At 48.3% G+C, this 18,037-nt stretch overlaps 1 protein-coding gene across 2 annotated transcripts; it reads left to right on the forward strand.

Annotated features, from left to right (window-relative positions):
- The first annotated feature begins 3,759 nt into the window (after window positions 1–3,759).
- On the forward strand, window positions 3,760–11,968 carry EPHX3 (epoxide hydrolase 3). 2 transcript variants are annotated; one of them, XM_063120465.1, is made up of 8 exons: window positions 3,760–3,817; window positions 4,837–5,101; window positions 5,824–5,909; window positions 6,439–6,614; window positions 6,858–6,979; window positions 8,057–8,167; window positions 10,326–10,474; window positions 10,991–11,968. In XM_063120465.1, exons 1-8 carry the CDS (start codon window positions 3,774–3,776, stop codon window positions 11,226–11,228), a joined length of 1,191 nt encoding a protein of 396 aa, XP_062976535.1. In that variant the 5' UTR covers window positions 3,760–3,773; the 3' UTR covers window positions 11,229–11,968. The 2 variants fall into 2 exon arrangements, with proteins under 2 accessions (XP_062976535.1, XP_062976536.1); XM_063120466.1 differs by lacking the exon at window positions 3,760–3,817 and adding an exon at window positions 3,877–3,957 and having other exon boundaries at window positions 6,858–6,986; window positions 8,064–8,167.
- Window positions 11,969–18,037: the final 6,069 nt, after the last annotated feature.

Genomic DNA, 18,037 nt, shown 5'->3' on the forward strand with positions numbered 1-18,037 from the left:
GCATAAGATTGTGCCCTAAGTGTAGTAGCATCAGGGGAGTGTGAGAAGGATCAAAGGGGAGGCAGAGAGATCAGGTCAGCCTTTCCTAACCTGACACCCTACAAATGTTTTGGACCACAGCTCCCAGCATTCCTAACCATTGGCCATGCTGGCTGGGGCTGATCAGAATGGTAGTCCAAAACATCTGGAGAGCACCAGGTTGCAGAACGCTGGATCAGATCTTTCAGCTGTGGCTCCCTAAGCCAAAGAACAGCACCATCCATAGCTAGCTACTACTTGAAAAAATACAGAGCCTATATTTTCAGAGGGCTAGCCTACAAAAGAGAACTAAACTCAATAAAAGTGTGTTTTTGAGGCGCCCCTGCTCCTATAAAAATGTTTGATCGGTCTTAGACCTGTGACCATGGGATTATGTTGATTAAATACAGGGAGGCAGCGAGCTTGTTCCTGTTGCCTCAGGCCCTTTCTGCTGAGTTGCTCCAGAGCAGGGGATAAAGGATCTTTTTCAGCCTGGGAGCCAAATCCCATCTTGGTGAAGCTCTTGAGGGCCGCATTCCAATGGTAGGTGGGGACAAAGGCAAAAGGGTTGAGGCCCAAAAACCCCAAACACCAGCAAACTACCAGTAACTAAGCAAGTCATCTGGCTGGACTTCAATGAGGTCACTTATCCTGCAGCTGTGCTCTACTACTGCTTGGCACAGCACTTGAATGCCTGCAGAGGGTGGTGGACAGGAATATGGATTAGGGATGAACTCATCCTTCCTGGCCCATCCATATCGGGAGTGGTTCCCAGGCTTTGGGCATGTAATGAAGATGCTTCCTTTAGACCAGCAAGCCATTTGACTCCTCCTTGCCACTATGCAGATCCATAGAAGGATCTCTGCCCTCAACATATAACGCACCTCCAGTAGGCTTTAGATCTGCCTTCAATTCCCTCCCACTACTCTCAACAAGCTGCATGGAAGGAGACCGCCTCCCCCAGACTTCCTGCACCAACACCTCCTGTCGCCTTGCCTGATACTCAAGATCCATAGCCTGCAAAAGCTGGGCCCTTCAATGGTCTCCTGCCGAGCTAAAAGGGAAGCAGCGGCAGCACTGAGACCAAGTAGTGGTTCAGGTATAAATACTGCCCTGGGTGAGGAGTGCCTTTGGTGCCCCCCACCCCCATGGACTACTTGGCCTTGGTCAGTCATAACCCTGCTTGACCAATCCAGTCTCTATTGCTGCCCAGACATAAATATCTTACCTTGCTATGATATTACCTTGCTAATAAACAGGCCCCTCCTCTCCAGCCTCCCAAGGATACATTTTACAGCCACTTTAAGTCTCAAATTAGCATCTAGTCCATTTCATACACAGCTATGTAAAATATTTACTTCATTGTGGCTGTGGAGAGGCCCTTTGTGTCACAATTAATGTTGCAATTCAGCCAGGGCCGTTGCCAGACTATTTTGCGCTCCAGGGAAGGCGAGCTACTTGCACTCCCCCCTCCCCCCAAAATTGCCAACTTTGATTCTGCTGTTCAAGAAGCGTTTCTGAACTATATTTTCCTTTTATTTTTCTTAGAACAGCTAATTTGTATAAAACTGTGACCCTTAAAGGGCAGTACTGCACCCCTCTGAGGTCTGTGCCCTAGGTGGCTGCCTAGTTGGCCTAATGGTAGCACGGGCCATGAATTCAGCATCATCTTACCTTCTAGTATACCATTTCCTCTTTTAATGAGAACTTTAAACAAAATACCAAGAATTCTGGTGAATTGTGGCAGGGCCAATGGTACACATTGCTTTGTGGGAGACTGGGGCAAATTGCCCCAGACTCCCCCCCTTCCCCCGAGTAGCTCTGCAGCTTCACAGTATTACAAAGCTGTAAGGCTTGTGAATAGCTGCAAAACATAGCACTGTAACAGGCCCTGCTACTCCCAAGCTTTTCCCCAGCAATGTCTGTGAAAGGGCCCAGTGAACTAACTCTTATTTGCTGCCCTACTCTTGGTGCACTCCTGCTCTACTTTTAGGATCCCAATGAAGTCTCTGTCATGTGGTGTGGGCAGCTTTTAAAAGATGGCTGCCATGGAGTGGTAGGCCTATATTTTTTAAGTTCAACCCCCCCCACAAAATGGCTCCTGCTGCAAGCTCTCCTTCAACACTTCCTCCTCAGCTACAAGTTAGGCCCTCTGTTGGAGTGGTATCACTAATCTTAAAGGGGCAATATCACCAGAGTAGTCTCCCAGGCTGTAGCTTCTTCTGTAGTCTTCTTCCCTTGCTTTTTTTTTAATGCTGAAAATTACCATTGCCCCAAAATATAGAGCTGTAGCAACCATGTGACCGAGCCTAGCAACTAGAAACATAGAATAGTAGAGTTGGAAGGGGCCTATAAGGCCAGCAAATCCAGCCCCCCCCCCCCCCTGCTCAATGCAGGAATCCACCCTAAAGCATCCCTGACAGATGGGTGGGTTTATATATGTGTCTTGACTGGGGTATTTGTGAAAATGTCTCCGAAAAAGCTGTCCGGGGCTCAGTACAGAAAACACAAAAGCACAGCAACAGAGCTAGCCATAGAAAGATACAGGTAGTATGAAGATACATCTAGAGCGACAATGATCAAAACCTGGATCTCTCAGCTATTGTGCTACAGTATGCACAAAGCCAAAGTTTGAAAGGCCACATTCCGAGTAGCAGCAGTGCACTATACAACACAGTAGATTTTACTTGTAATAACTTCTGCTTTGTAGTAGCCCCTATCTTTTGGTAAGCATTATTTGTTTTAGTATACCCATTTTTTAATCTTTAAGAACCAGTGTGGTGTAGTGGAGATCCAGGTTCTAGTCCCTGCTCGGTCATAAAAACCCACTGGGTGACTTTGGGCCAGTCAACAGTGCTGTTGTTGTGAGGATAAAATGGAGAGGAGGAGGATTATGTACGCTGCCTTGGGTTCCTTGGAGGAAAAAAGGCAGGATATAAATGCCATAATAAATAACTAAAAAAAGGTATCCAGCTGACCTCTTACAGCTTCCGGCTTTACATTATTATTATTATAGCGCTTATAGTGTTTATAGTATTTGAAGTGCTAAGGGCTGGGTAACGCTGCCTCAAAGTAAAGCTGCGTTCCACTGATTTCTACCAAACACAAATGACATCGAAGTGGAAATTGAAGAAGAAACATACTTTCAAGCTAATGGAAAGAAGCCCATTTTTGTAGTTAGGACCCAAACAACCTGTAAAAGGGACACTTGCCTTTTGCCACCCTACCTCACTGAGACCAGTACATTCAAACACACACCTCTCCCCAAGCCCAGTTTGGCGCCTTCATCCTTCCTGGCCTACCGGGAGAGTTCAGGGCTTTAGACCTGCGGCATTCAAAGCACCTTCAGCAGACTCTAGCTCTGCCTTCGGTTCTCTCGCACAACTCTCAGCATCCCGTCCGGAGGAAGAGAGCCTCCCCCAGACTTCCTGCGCCAACACTTCCTGCCGCCTTGCTCCTGACGCGGAAGATCCATTGCGTGCAGCCGCCGGGCCCTTTGACGGTCTCCTGCCGAGTTGACAGGGAGAAGGCGGCGGCGGCCCCACCAGCCCGTCCCCGAGCCCAGGTAATGGCGCAGGCGGCGGATGGGCGCGCGGGGAGCTCTGGTCCCTCCTCCTTCGAGAGGCCTGGCTGGCCAGCACTCTTTGCTCGGGCTGGGCGGAGCTCTCTGCGCAAGGCCGACGCGGGCAGGGGCGCCGACTTCCCTCCCCACGCCCCTCCCGCTCACCTGTCTTCGTATTCGCCTGCCTGAGTTTATGGGCGGCAGAAGTTGGGCAGAACCAGCCCGATCCTTTGCTGGGTAGGCGGAGCTGCTGAGGCCACGAGGGACGGCGCTTGTTGCTTGCTTGTTTGCTTTCTTGCTTGCTTGCAAGGGTGGGACGAGGCAGAGGCGAGTTGGTTGAACTCCAGCCTGCGGGAGCCGCGTGCGTTGGAGGCAAGGTGAGAGAATGGGCGGGGAGCGATCTACGGGCTCGCTTTTCGGATGGCGCGAGAATCGCCAGTGTTTGGGGCGTCTGGGGCACCTCCGCTGGATTCTCTTTGGCCACGTTTGTGGGCGAAACTTTTGGCCTTGGGTTTGGGCAGGAGGGCAGCCGGCCGGGCGACATCCCGCTCCTGATCGGCTGAGGCGACCAGAGCTTGGGCGCCTGAGCAGTTTTCTGGAAGGCAGCCAGAGACATAAATAGCCAGCCGCATTTGGGGGCAATCATCCACCCTCTAGATTGGCTAGATCCCAAGATTTGAGAAGTTTACCCCCACACGCACGCACACAAAAGGAAGCAGACGACATAAGACAACTATGGGATAGACGATTGTTGGAAACTTTATTTGCAGAATGTTTTGGAATCAGGCACTAACCTTTGCACCTCTGGCAAGACTCCCTTTGTAACGTGGCTAAGTCTGGGTCTCCCATCTTCTAACAGGTACCTGCAGCCTTCATGGCAGATGTAGAGAATGACTTTGAGCTTATTCCGTGCCAGGCCTCAGTCATGACATCTGTAGCTTTTGTGCAAGATCCCCTGCACTCCCCTTTATAGCCCACCGAAGCTTGGAGAGCTGCCATAGCGTCCAAAGAAAGCATTTGGATCTTGCCGCTGTAACGGAAGTTCATTACGGGCCCCGGCATGGGCTTAGAAGCATGGCAGCCGTTGCCTCTCTATGCACCCTGTACCACACATCCACAGGGAACCGAGAATCCTGCTGTGTTACACACTTGCCTGGACAGATGCAGGCTGAAGTGTGCATTGATGTGGGGTATTTTCATGAGAATCTGGGTTATTCAGCCCAACTGGCCTAAAAAGGAGAATGCTTCCCTTGCAGCCCTGAAGGACAACCAGAGAGGATGGTGTCTCTCTATCGCTCCTTGCTGGTCCCCACTCGTCTGGTGCTGAAGGTCTCCACTGTGGCCTCCTGGCTGGCCGTGTACAGCGTTGCTTGCCTTACTGCAGCTCTCTACTCTTGGGGGGTGCTCTGGCAGGTGCTGACAAAGGGCCCCAGACAGGTGTTCCACAGGAGGAAGCGGGAGGCACCTCCAAGCTGCCTCACTGATTCCTCATATGGGGAGCACCGATACCTGACGCTCAAGGTGAGTACGCTCGAGGGACTGGGCGGAGCCCCTTGGAGAGACCATCACGGTTAGCAGCTCACAGGAGTCTACTGAAATGAGAGGGGAAAGCAAGATCTTGGGGTCTGCCATTGTGTGTGGCTGGCATATTTGAAAGGCTGGGAGGCACGTAGGCAGCCTTGCATCTGGCCTCACTGTCTGTCCATCCAGCGCAGTATTGTCTAGCCTGGCCCACAGCAGGATCTCATGCAGGGATCCTTTGAAATGGAGAGGTCAAAGATTGAACTTTGGTGGTAGCCCCCTTTCTGTGTCACTCCCTGCCTCCGGGGGCCAGGCACGTGCCAACAGCGTGTTGTTTTTTGGCGCTTCCTGAAAACATCTTTATTTCAGGAAGACTTCCTTGACTTAACAGCCATGGTTTTTACTGGTATTCTGTTTTTTAAAGACAACACATTTTAATATGGTCTTTTATTCTTTTATCTTTTCAACTTTTATTGTTCACCACTCCGGAATCTGTTTAGATGTGGAGCGGTATATAAATGTTAGAAATAAAATAATAATAATAATAACAACAACAACAACTAATGATGATGATGATTTATATACCACATTTTAAAAATATCTCTAAGCAGTTCTGCATGCCAAGCATGTTCTCGGTCACTGAGTTCTGATCCCTCCCCAAGGGAGAAGCACCTTGAATGTCTGTGTAACTATCCTATTTTTCTGTCCTTCGGGGCCTCAAGAACTCCGGGCTCCGTCTCCACTACGTTCAGGCTGGCCAGAAAGGAGCACAGCTGATGCTGTTCTTGCACGGATATCCTCAGAACTGGTAAGTGTTGCTGTGGTGTGTGGAAATCAGGAGAGGTGGAACGCGTGGGGCTGATACCAATTTACTCGTGCAGGCAGTGACAACCCACAGGTCTCTCATCCAGTGTGGCAGTTGACCTATTTTGGGAGCAGGTGTGCTGCAAAGCTTGGAGTGAACGGATTAACTTGCCAGAGGAAAGGACCTGGAGGTGGTGGTGATAGTCACTTGCTTGGTATTCAGCTCCCATGATTCATGGTGAATGACTCTCAGGCCTTCATCATTAAATCATAATTATACAGCATTCATTTAGTATCGGTCATACATTCAATGGAATGCACAAACAACACGGTTGCTGGTCAATAGAATTACTATCTCAGTGATGGAAGGACGAATGTTAAAAGAGATTTAGTAAAGTTAAGGGGAAGCTGGGTGAGGGATTCTTGATATTGGAGGGGGGGAAAGGGGCAAACCAGCACTGATGTCCTGGATGTCTGCTGGCAGGGAAGCCCTTCTCTACACTTTTGTCTTATTCCTTTATGTATTAAATCAGGTTTGTATGGCGGCATCAGTTGAAGGAATTTAAGGAAGCCTTTAAGGTGGTGGCACTCGATTTGCGAGGCTACGGCTTTTCCGACGCACCAGCTGGTCGTAAGCACTACGGGAGGGATGCGCTGCTTGAAGACGTGCGGGACGTCATTGAAGCCCTGGGCTCCAGTGAGAAGGATGGTGAGAAGTTACGCTGGGAGAAGAGCATCTCCCGGTGGCAGTGCAGCCGGGGCTTGGCTGCTGCCAACTCCTCCAGGTCTGGTTAAGATTTCAAAAGTGTTGGATGGATCCTGGTTGGGGCTCTCTGCGAAATAACAGATGAGTGAGTCTGGGAAATGATCTAGCAGGCTTGTTGTGTCCAGCAGACCGATTCTTGCCCACGCTCTCTTTCTTCTGCTGATTTCTGTCTCTCTTGTTCTTCAGAAACTGCTAAGTGTGTCCTAGTAGGACATGACTGGGGTGGATTCATTGCGTCTGAATTTGCTGCCTATCACCCCGACATGGTGGAGAAGCTGATTGTCATGAATGCTGTCCAGTTACACATCCTGTTAGGTAAGGCCCTGTGATTTGGGGCTCCCAAGGGCTGTGTCCAGCTTTTGGCACCCTTTTGCTCCAAGCAGGATTGGGGAAAGAAGCTGCTCGGCTATTCAGGGCCACTATGGGTAATATCCAGTGTTAGTCCTATGTAGAGTAGGCCCATTGAAATGAATGGGACAAGTTTGTGATGATTAATTGAAGTCATTCATTTCAATGGGTCTACTCTATGTAGGCCCTAAGATTGGATCCTACCCTACAACTCCAGAGCCATTGCCAGGCCGTTGCTGTCGCATTGCCACTCTTATGGGGGGAAGGGGCTTGTCTGGGCTGTCCAGGTACCGTGCCCTAGCACCTAAGCACTGAGCTGGCCTAGGGAGGCTGGCCCTAGGAGGACTCACTCAAAGCAGCCACTTGTTTTCACTGCATGGGCTGGTAGCTGATTCAGATATTGGGGGGTGGGGGCACCCCAGTTGAGCCTTTCTTCCTCTTGTTAATGATTTTTTAAAAAAACCATTTGCATAACTTATATCCCACACCTTCACCATAAATTTATGTTTCCAGGGCAGCTAACAAGGTGCAAAAGTACAATTTTATTATGGTGATAAAGCCAACAATCTTAACTCAACGAGCACCAACCCATTCAAGTAATAAAGCAAACAAAGTAAAAAAGCAAGAGTCCATTCAAATAGAGAGTAAGAACACAATGTCTAATAGACATGTCTATTCCCAGGTAAAAAGATATAGGGTTGCAGCCCAGAAGTCAAACCGCTGTAAGTTGAAAATGCCAACATGATCAGCTCTTTAAAATCCTGGTAAAAAAGAAATGCATTTGCCTTGTGCCTCGATCAGGGTGGGCGGGCAACTTGTAGGCCAAAACATTTGGAGGGCCACAGTTCCCAGCATCCCTCACCATTGGTTCTACTGGCTGGGCCTGATGGGAATTGTAGCCAAAACATCTGGATGGCCACTCCTGGCCTAAATGATAGTAAGGAGAACTCCAAGCCCTCCTGGAGGATCTAGTGTGATCTAGAACGGATGTCAGGGCAATGCCGCAACTTTTGCCACAACTTTTCCCCCCCTTCAACCTGGCAGAATATATCCTTGGACATCCCACCCAGCTGCTGCGATCCAATTACCTATTCTTCTACCAGCTCTCAAAGCTGCCAGAGCTCAGGCTGTCCGTGAACGACTTCCACGTAAGTGGGGGAAAGGTTGCATGGTGGGCCTGACTGTTCCTGGCCTGCCACTCTGGGAACAGAAGCCTACGTACATAAAACCGCTCCCGGGTTGGGGGTGCAGAGGGGCCTTTCCTTTGTAAAGCCCAAGTATTCCATTCTGCCTTGTGGTGACGGTTCTCCTCCCTTGAAACCTGAGCTACAAACCTCCACAGTGTCTCATGGTACCATGTCCCCTAAAGCTTTCTGCTGGGCTGGTGTAAAGACCTGGCTGTATTTTAGTTCAACTTTCTTCTTAATTGCTTAAGTACTCCATTGTTTTATTTCTGTTCCACCTTTTGTAATGTCATACAAGTATTATGAATGGCCTTTTCCTGGCAAATAAATGACGGGGGCTGGCTTTCAGCTCTGGCTGCAGGATTATGAGCTGGGCTGTCTGCCTTTTTTTTATACCATCCAGACTTCTCTCCCTTCACCCCCTGCGGCGGAGAGACGTTCTAGGTTTTTAAATCTTACCTGTGAGGAGCCGGCATGGGTGGGCGCGTTGGCACTAAACAACTAGAGATGCAGAATCAGTGGCTTATGGCTTCATTGGGTAGTAGGGGGTGAACTTGCTGCACAAAGCCCTTGGGGAGGAGGGAGCAATGCCCATGGCAAGAGGAGGCGTGTTTCAATGCTCCTGGGTTGAGCCCCGGGACTTACTGTGCTTTGCCTTTTCCCTTCCTTTCCTCTAGGTGGCGCTGCTGCCCCAATCCTGTGCTGTCATGGCAGACTGGCACACCCACATGTAGCAGCATTATTATTATTATTATTATTATTATTAATAATAATAATAATAATAATAATAATAATAATAATAATAATAATTTATTTCTTACCCACCTCTCTGACTGGATCGAGGCGGGGAACACCACCAAGCATAAAACACTGATTAAAAACATGGTATACACTGTTTAAAAAACATCCTAAAAGCATCCTAAAAACATACTAAAAATATTCTAAAAATTCTACTGTATAGGCCTGCCAGAAGAGATCAGTCTTGATAGCTTTCTTGAATGCTAAAAGACTGTCAAGCTGACGAGTCTCCTCTGGCAAGCCATTCCACAGTCTGGGAGCAGCAGAAGAGAAGGTCCTCTAGGTAATGGTTGTTAGCCTAGTCTTTGCTGACTGAAGCAGATGTTTCCCAGAGGACCTGAGTGTGTGGGGCGGCTTGTATAGGAGAAGCCGATCCCGCAAGTAGCCTGGGCCCAAACCATGTAGGGCTTTAAAGGTGATAACCAACACTTTATACTTCACCCGGAAACTAATTGGCAGCCAGTGAAGAGAGTTTATTATAACCACCACCACTACTACTACTACTACATTTATATACCACTGCAGTACTGAACATTAAAAACCAATATACAAAATTTAAAGCCATAAAAAGCATAAAATACACATTATATACAATGTGGAGAGGAGTGCTGGGAAAACCTTTCACTGCAGGCCAGCACACACAGAACTGTCAGGTGAATGCAGTGCCTTTGACTTGTCCACGTTTTGTTGTCTTACAACCTGGATTTAAAATGGAGTTAATTGGCATGTTCACCATTTTACCTACACAACATACTTAACTCCCCAAGGGTGGTTTTTCTTTTATTATTGTGGCACAAAAGTTAAGTAAACAAAAACAAACTGGCATTTGTTGGTTGTATAAAGTATTCACTCCCTGTGCTGTGACATCCATAAATAAGTTCTGGTGCTGCTCCATTTTAATTCCAGGATGTAGCATAACAAAATGTGTAAAAGTCAAAGGGGGGTGAATACATATGCAAGGCACTGTACATAGGAGTAGGGGCAGTTGTTGTTTTCTGAAGGAGAAAAAGGGAAAGACCGTACTACTTCTTGCTGTACCCAGCTCAGGCACTTTATGGCAGGCCCCTGGAAGGCATATATATATGAAAGGCCAGCTTCAGAGCAGCCTTCCATGACCTAGTGCCCTCCTCCAGATGTTTTGGATGACAACTCCCAGCATCTCTGCCCAAAGGCCATGCTGGCTGGGGAATTGAAGTACACAACATCTGTAGGGCATCAGACTGGGAAAGGCTGTTCTAGTGGCAGGAGATCTCCCTGTCTCATAAGAGGTTGTCTTATACAGGGTTAGGGTGGACACCAACATGGTGCTGTCTTGTCTCCACAGGATATGAAGTTTTGTTTGACCAATGAGAAGACTGGGATCCAGAATCCAGCACACCGTTTAACAGAGGAGGAGTTGGAGGCTTATCTGTATGGCCTCTCGAGCCTTGGCGGTTTGACACCGCCCCTGAATTACTACAGGAACGTCTTCTGGTGAGAACTCAGTCTTCCCCCACTCTCTTTCTGGGTGGTATCAACACTTCCTGCTCCCGTTTTCTGTCTTTGGGTAGTAGAATTGGGAGTGTCAGTACATTCGGGCCTTTTCCTCAATAGTGTTGGGTGGAGGGAGTGGAACAGCAGTAATCTTCTGATCCTACTTTTCTGAGAGGGCACAAAGTCTTAGTTGGATTAAATAACTGCAGGGGCAGAATGCTTCTCCTCCCTTGGTATGTCCATACGTGGAAAGGGGAAATGCTGTGACTGTTCCAAAAAGAATTCCAAGGAATCGCAGTTCTTACTGAAATGGGGCAGTCTTGGGTTCTAGAACGTAAGCTGAGGTGTGGGGATGTTCCCTTTCCAGATCCCTCTGGATTTCCTCCATGTCTGTTGGGTAGGAGACTCCTGGGGTGGGAAGTGGGAGGACTGATCCTGACTGGGACAAGATGGAAAAGTGGGTTGCTACTGGATGCCCAGTGCCCATTTTATGCACATGTGTGTCTGTCCATACAGCTGGGGTCCTCCAAAGCGCAAGGATATACTGATGCCCACCCTGCTGATCTGGGGAGAGGAAGATGCCTACTTGGAACAGGGGCTGATCCAACCTATGGTGCAGAATATACGGAACAGCGTCCAGGTGCACCTCATCCCGAAAGCCAGCCACTTCATTGCTGAGGACCAACCTGAAAAAGTCAATCAATTGATGTGGGCTTTCCTCCTGGGAAAGGAACGTGATGGAAAGATGGAGTAACTGCTCTGTGCATTAGAAGCACCTCCTCTCCTCGCCATGCAGGAAACTGCCACAGCGGCAGCTTGGCCTGACTGTGGAGAGAGGGGCCTTCCCTGGTGTTCTTTGGAATTTTCCTGTACCGTATTGGATCCCAAGTCCCACGAAACGTTAACTGGTTTTGTGACAAGCCCGCAATAAGGAGGATCTGCTTCCATGATTCTGGTTTGGGCCTTCCTGACTATAAAATCGCAAGCTGTTGCGTCTGGCCAAAGGTCTTCCAGCTCACTTCCTCTGAATGTGAGCCATGAATACCCATGGAAAGGGCAAGGCTTGACTTCTGCATTCCTCTATGAAGTACCCAGGATCAACCATGAAACACACCACAAGGAAGTTGTCTCTTATCACTGTAATCACCTGGAAGTGTGACTGTACCTACAAAAATCCTGTGCCACCTAGGAGAAGAGGAAATTAATTGGATGGGTTGAGGAAGAGGTGTGAGATTGCCTACTGCGCTACCAAAAGAAGGTCACATAATTGCCCTTGTGGCCACATCTGCTGTGCATGTGGGAAACTGGAGAAAAGACAAGACTGTCCGGTGTGTAAAAGGAGGATCCGTGTAACTCAGCCATGTGCTGCTCCTGTAGGAGTGCGACTCAGTGGAACCTTTATATCTGCCTGGAGGAAAGTCTGTCAGTGCTCTGGGAAAGAAGGTCAACGTGTCCATGGAACTGCAGCCACGATAAAGAGGCTTCTTGCCCCTATATTTGTTGTCTATTCCAATGTTTTGGACCTGATGCTCTAAAGGGCTGTGTTTGGAAGTTGGTGGATGATCTTTAGAATTGCCCTAAGAGGTGGCACATGGGATTCTAGGGTGGGTTGCATCAGAAGCCATGCCGTCAGTGTGAAGTGGATCAGATGAAGCTGTGGAATGGGACTGAGAGTAGTGGAACTAATAACACTCCTTTACTGAAAATAGTGCCTCCTGGGGGCATAAATCAGCCAGGGAGGGGGTGATCATCAGCAGGAAGCTGGCACAGGCCCCCAGTTGGGATCAGGAACACGTTCTAGATTGGGAACCCTCCGGCTGCTTTTTCTGCACCACGTTCAACGCATTATTCATGTCCACTAAAGGCCAAACCATGCATGGCATCTAAATAGGTCAGGAGGGTCAGGATCTTTACGCCCACTTAACAAACCAGTTTGGTCTTTTACTAGGAGGGGATCTGGCTGGGAGGGATGCTCTGTACCACCTCAATGCCTTGGCCAGTCCAGCTCTCACTACTTCTTCTTCTTCTTCTTCTTCTTCTTCTTCTTCTTCTTCTTCTTCTTCTTATTATTATTATTATTATTATTATTATTATTTATTGCATTTATATCCTGCCTTTTTTCCTCCAAGAAACCCAAGGCGGTGTACATAATCCTCCTCTCCACTTTATCCTCACAACAACAACAACTCTGTGAGGTGGGATGGGCTGAGAGTATGTGACTGGCCCAAAGTCACCCAGTGGGTTTCCATGGCTGAGTGGAGACTAGAACCCAGATCTCCCGACTCCCAGTCCAACACTTTAGGTACTACACTACACTGGCTGATGTGGGCTTTCCCACACAGGATTGTGTGGAGGCTGCCATAATGGCTTTGGGCCCATTTTAGCGATGGGCTCATATTCCATTGGCTGCTTCTGTTCTCAGTCTCTCCCATTGAAGCTTACACTCTCTCCTCAGCCTGATTTCCCTTTTACATTCAGGGCTAGTTTGCTAGTATGCCACAATAGACAGTGTTGCCAAGAAGAGAGGAAAGATCCCATTAGGATAGGTCAGCGGGGCTGGATAGTTTGCGGCAGTAGGCCAGCTTCCTTACTGGCTATTGCTGCTCAGTCTTTGACATGAGAACTGGTGACGACATAGTGAAATGCCAACGCTGCTGACTTTCCCCCCTGCTCTGGTTTGGCATGATAATTTTTGCTTCTTTGGGAGTAAAGTGTGTTTCTCCACAGTCCTAAGAAGAAACACCTTCGTTGCATTTTCCCTTCTTCGTGGTAATGGAGCAAAGCACGTCTCTCAGGCTCTGTCTCCCATCATGGCTTAGATCTGTTGTGATTTGGAATGCCACTAGGGGGTGATGTTGCAGCACCTTTCCTGATCAGGCCATGTTATACATGGGAGCATGTTCTGGATTACCTGACACAGCCTTCCCCAGTGCCCTTGAGATGTGTTGGGTTCCAACTCACATCATCCTTACCCAGCTTGGAGTTGCAGTCTAACATACCTGGAGGGCACTAGGTTGGGGGAAGGCTAACCTAGAATCTCAAAGAAACACCCCACTGGAAAGTAAGAAAGGGGGAGGGAAAATTCAGGTTGTGAAATCAAGTTTATTTGAACTACTCTTGAAAATCCAACATCTAGCCTTTTGGAGCACGTTGTTTTCTCCCAGGACACTTGAATTTAAGAACTGGTACTTTATACCTAAAGCAAACAATTCAAAGACAGATAAGCACTAAACCAAATAGAATGTTCTGCAGATTGAATTACTTTTAATGGGTGCCTGGAATAATGAACACTAGTCCTAGACTTATCACTCAAGGCAGGCCTAACTCCGAAGTATACATGGGCACAAGGTTGCTGGAGCCCTTCACTTCTGTTGTATGCACATACTCTGTGTAAGTCATAACCTCTGTTCTGCTTCTGTTTTGATTGCATTTTCTCTCGTCCATTATTTAAACACACACACACATATATGCCCTTGTGTGCCTTGACTTGCCTTGTTTGCAGAGGCCAAAGGGAGGCTAGAGGAGTCTTGAGAAACTCACCCCCTCGGACTTCATATGGGAACTGAGCCACTTTTCTCTCTCAGAGACATACTCTCTCCAGGCATTTATTTTATACCTGGCTTATTGTTCCCAATCTGCTGGGGAAAGGAATCTTCTGGGAGGCTATGCTAGCAGAGTCAGTTGCCTCCAACATGCAATTTGCCTGTGTATGTGGAACACTCCCCTTTGGGGTACAGATGTTAAGCTCTTGACCCAACACTCCCAGGCCACCATTTGTAAAGTTATGATCACTTCACAAGTGTCTGGACCTGTTTCCACCTTGTCCCTTGAATTGATTTGTGCTGTTGATGGGAGAACTTGCAACAATTTGTTTAGGATCTGGGGGGGTTAACAGCAGGGGGGAGGGAGAGCGCTTTCCTCCCCAATAGTGACCCTGCCCGCCCCCCCCTCCACTGTACTACAATTAGGCTTTTCTTAAAACAAAAACCCCTAATTTTAAAAGCCTAATTGTACTGGAGGAGGCTTTCAATCGCACTGAATGGATGCTTTTAAAAACCCAAATGCACCATGGTGGGTGGCAAGAGAGCAGTATTGTTTTATCTCTGCAGAGATCGGAGATAAGAAATTTTCCTCTGGGAGGGAGAAGAGCCAGGGGAGCTGGTGGGGCAGATGGGGATCTCTTGCAGGCCAGAGTTTCCCCATCCTTGAGTTGGCTTGCAATAATTGTGAAAAATGGCTCCTTGCAGTGGCGTCAGATTCACCATGACATATTGGGAATGCAAATGGGTCCTGTGTTAGTAGTTCTGAAAAAGGGGGTTCATACCTCAGCGTTAGAGCACCTGCTTTGCATGCAGAAAGTCCCAGGTTCAATCCCCAGCATCTCCTGTTAGGGCTGGGGGGTGGGGAATCCTGCCTGAAATGCTGCCAGTCAGTGTAAACAATATTGGGCTAGATGGACCAAGGTTCTGGCTCAGTCTAAGGCAGCTCCCTGCGTCTGTGTTTTCATTTATAGTAAGGAAATCCCAGAGGCTGCCTGATGGGTGACGATTCTGGCTGCTTCATTATCTGGCATGGAGGGAAGGGTTCCTGTAAATCTCTTCCTGGACCTGCATTGGCCACAGAGTTGCTGTTGCCATTTCAGACAGTGAGTGGAGGAAGACTAAAAACGGCCTGTGGGGCTTTTATAAGAAGCTTTCTGTTACTGACTTTGGGCTGGAGCCTTAAGTTGCCTCAGAAGTAGAAGCACACCATTGCCAGCAGGCCGACTTTGGGCCCTGTGGAGCAGTGCCAAGTGCCACCCCAGTGGTGCACATCCAGGGAGCATGGGCAGTAGTGACCCTGTGCATAAATCAAGGCTCTGACCCTGAAGGAAGTGGTGCCCTCTGGCCAGGGAGGTTCGGGAGCCAGGCCAGAGGTTGCTGTGAATGGGGCTCTGCGAGGGCTGGACCTCGGCCAGCCTGAGACTTATCTCCACACGCCTGGCTTTCGGCCAGCGTCTCCCCCACCCCACCGTTCTGCTGTGGGAACATTCTTACTCAAGCACAAGAAATGCTTTGCTCTGCCTAATAGCTTGCACATGGTGGGAGGGCCTAGCCTTGGGAATGTGCAGCTTAGGCCCTGCATGCTACTCACGTCATGCAGAGCCCTCTCCAGTTGCAAGATGGGAGGGGTGCCTCCTTTGCCCTACACCAGGGCCCACAGCATCGTGGAGGGCTGAAGGCAAGCTGCCCTAGCGCCTAAAGGAGGCACAGGCTGACTGGCACTGACATGAGACAGGCAGTAAAAATCCACAGGTTGTTTAAGGAGTTGTGTAGCCCTGGCCCAAGACTGCCTTTTAGTCGTTAATGAAATCCAGTGTGCCAAACTGAGCTTTCTGTTCTAGAGGAGGCACCAAACTGAAGTCAGCAGCAAGTGACTCCTTGCCCTAAGAGGAGTCTGCTTCTGGGGTGGAGCATCTTCCAATATAAGCATCCTTTAGGCAAGCAGCTACTTCTTATCTGCATCTGCATAGGGCTCCTCCGAATGCTAAGCTACAGGCATGGTCACCATGGATCTAGGACCGACAGCCCCTGAAATGGGACTCTGTAAATTCATTATCTTGCTGTTTTGTTGGCCCCATTTTTCTTCCAAACAGGTGTTCATTATGAATCTGCCCAGTTGTTAAAATCTGCAGGAGACGCTCTCTTGAGGATCCCACTCCCTGCAGAGACCCATGTGTCAGGCACGCTTTCTCTTGTGCTGCTCCCAAGCTGTGGAATATGCTCCCTCTAGAACAGGGGTGGGCAACTCGTGGCCCGCCAGATGTTTCGGCCTTCAGTTCCCAGCAGCCCTAGCCAGCATAGGCTATAGTGAAGGGGTCCATTCACTTCGTTGGATGCAGCACTCAAAACCCTCTGTCTGGAACCATACCTTCCCCGCAAGATGGAGTGCTAGTCCGTCTTTCCCTCCTTAACAGATGTTTTCTGGTAAGGAAAAAGACAGAAAAGGCAGTAGGGAAACATGGGAGGGTTACAAGCTGAAGGTGACAACATCTGGGTCCCCTGTAAATTCCATGTTTGAGGCAGGGCAGTTGCAGGATGAAAACCTCTTCCAGGAGTACCCAGAGTGGGTGGAGGAGGGGGGAAAATATTGACTCATCTGCCATTAATATTTTGTAAATCTGGAAGCCCTCAGGTCTTTGCCCATTTATTTTGAGTTTTAATTTCTCTTTTAATTTACAGATTAATATACCTCTGTTTGTCTTGGGTATCCACTGAACTTTATTCTGTTCATTTATCTTTGGATCCAAGTCTATAGGATTATTAGTTAAGTTGAGAGCAGCTGAGATGTGGAATTTGAGGAGGGAGAGAGAAAATGGAGAGTAAGATTTGATCTGCTCAAACCTGACAACATATAAGTATCGGGGGTGGGGGGTGGGTTTAAAATTGTGGTGATCTTACCCCTCTGCTAAAAGGAGAAAGAGGAAAAACACAGTTTCCCCTTTCCTCACTCTTCAAAACTGTGTTTCTCTCTCTCTCTCCCTCCCCCCTCACACTCCCCCAACTATATAGCTTTTAAATGCTCACAGGCTTTGGATGGTAGGCCTATGGTTGCTTACAAACAATTGCCCAGCCTAAAAATGATACTCCCCCGTAAAAACAGACCCCACAACAGAGATGTAGACACAGGAACCAGAGCCTGTGGCAGACACAGATGCCAACTCTGTCTCCAGATCTACTCTGGCAACACTGTCATAGGTCCTAATAATGCCATCCACAACATTAGGGGTTCTTACACTGGCTCAGCGTCCAGTGTGATGAATACCAACATTTGCCAGCAGTGCCCTTCTGCGTTCTACGTGGAACAAACAGACCAGTCTCTACATAAAATAATAAATAGACACAACTCTAACAAAACCAAGGGCAAAGTTCAGAACCTAATGGGAGGACATTTCAACCTCCCAGGAGATACTGTCAATGACCTTAATCATTCAGGAGGTGTCCGTTCCTGAACAAAGGAATTTCAAAGGCAGATATCAGTGCGGAATTGCTGAAGTACAATTCATCAAGAGATTCAGCTCCATTTCCTGTGGTTTGAAAGTGAGAATATATATCACACTACATTTATCAATCGGCTTACCATTGCAATGTTGTCTGTCATCACCCAACAACATTTTGTGAATGGCAACTGATAAGATAATCATCACTGTCTGTATGTTTTTGAATTTTAGTTCCAGTTTATATTCCCAGCATGTGTATATAGATCTCGCAGCTTGAGGTTAACACTTCATGTGTCTGATGGAGTGGACCGTGTCCATGAAAGCTCATGCCAGAAAAATGGTTTAAGGTGCCACATAACTCCTGGGGGCTGTCTAAATGCTCGGAAAGCCCCGGGGTGGGTGCACAGTGGCGCGGCGTCGATTATACAATAACCATGCTGCAATTGCGCACCCACCCTGGGGCTTTCCGCCGAAGCTGTGGAGAAAAAAAGACGGGGACTTACCCCAACCTTTTTCTCTGGAGCGAGGTGAGGATGTGCAAGATGACATCAAGACAGTCCCTTGCTTCACTCTGGAGTTGCAAT

The sequence above is a fragment of the Elgaria multicarinata genome, chromosome 3 (genome assembly GCF_023053635.1).
Source record: "Elgaria multicarinata webbii isolate HBS135686 ecotype San Diego chromosome 3, rElgMul1.1.pri, whole genome shotgun sequence".
Classification (NCBI taxonomy): domain Eukaryota; kingdom Metazoa; phylum Chordata; class Lepidosauria; order Squamata; family Anguidae; genus Elgaria; species Elgaria multicarinata.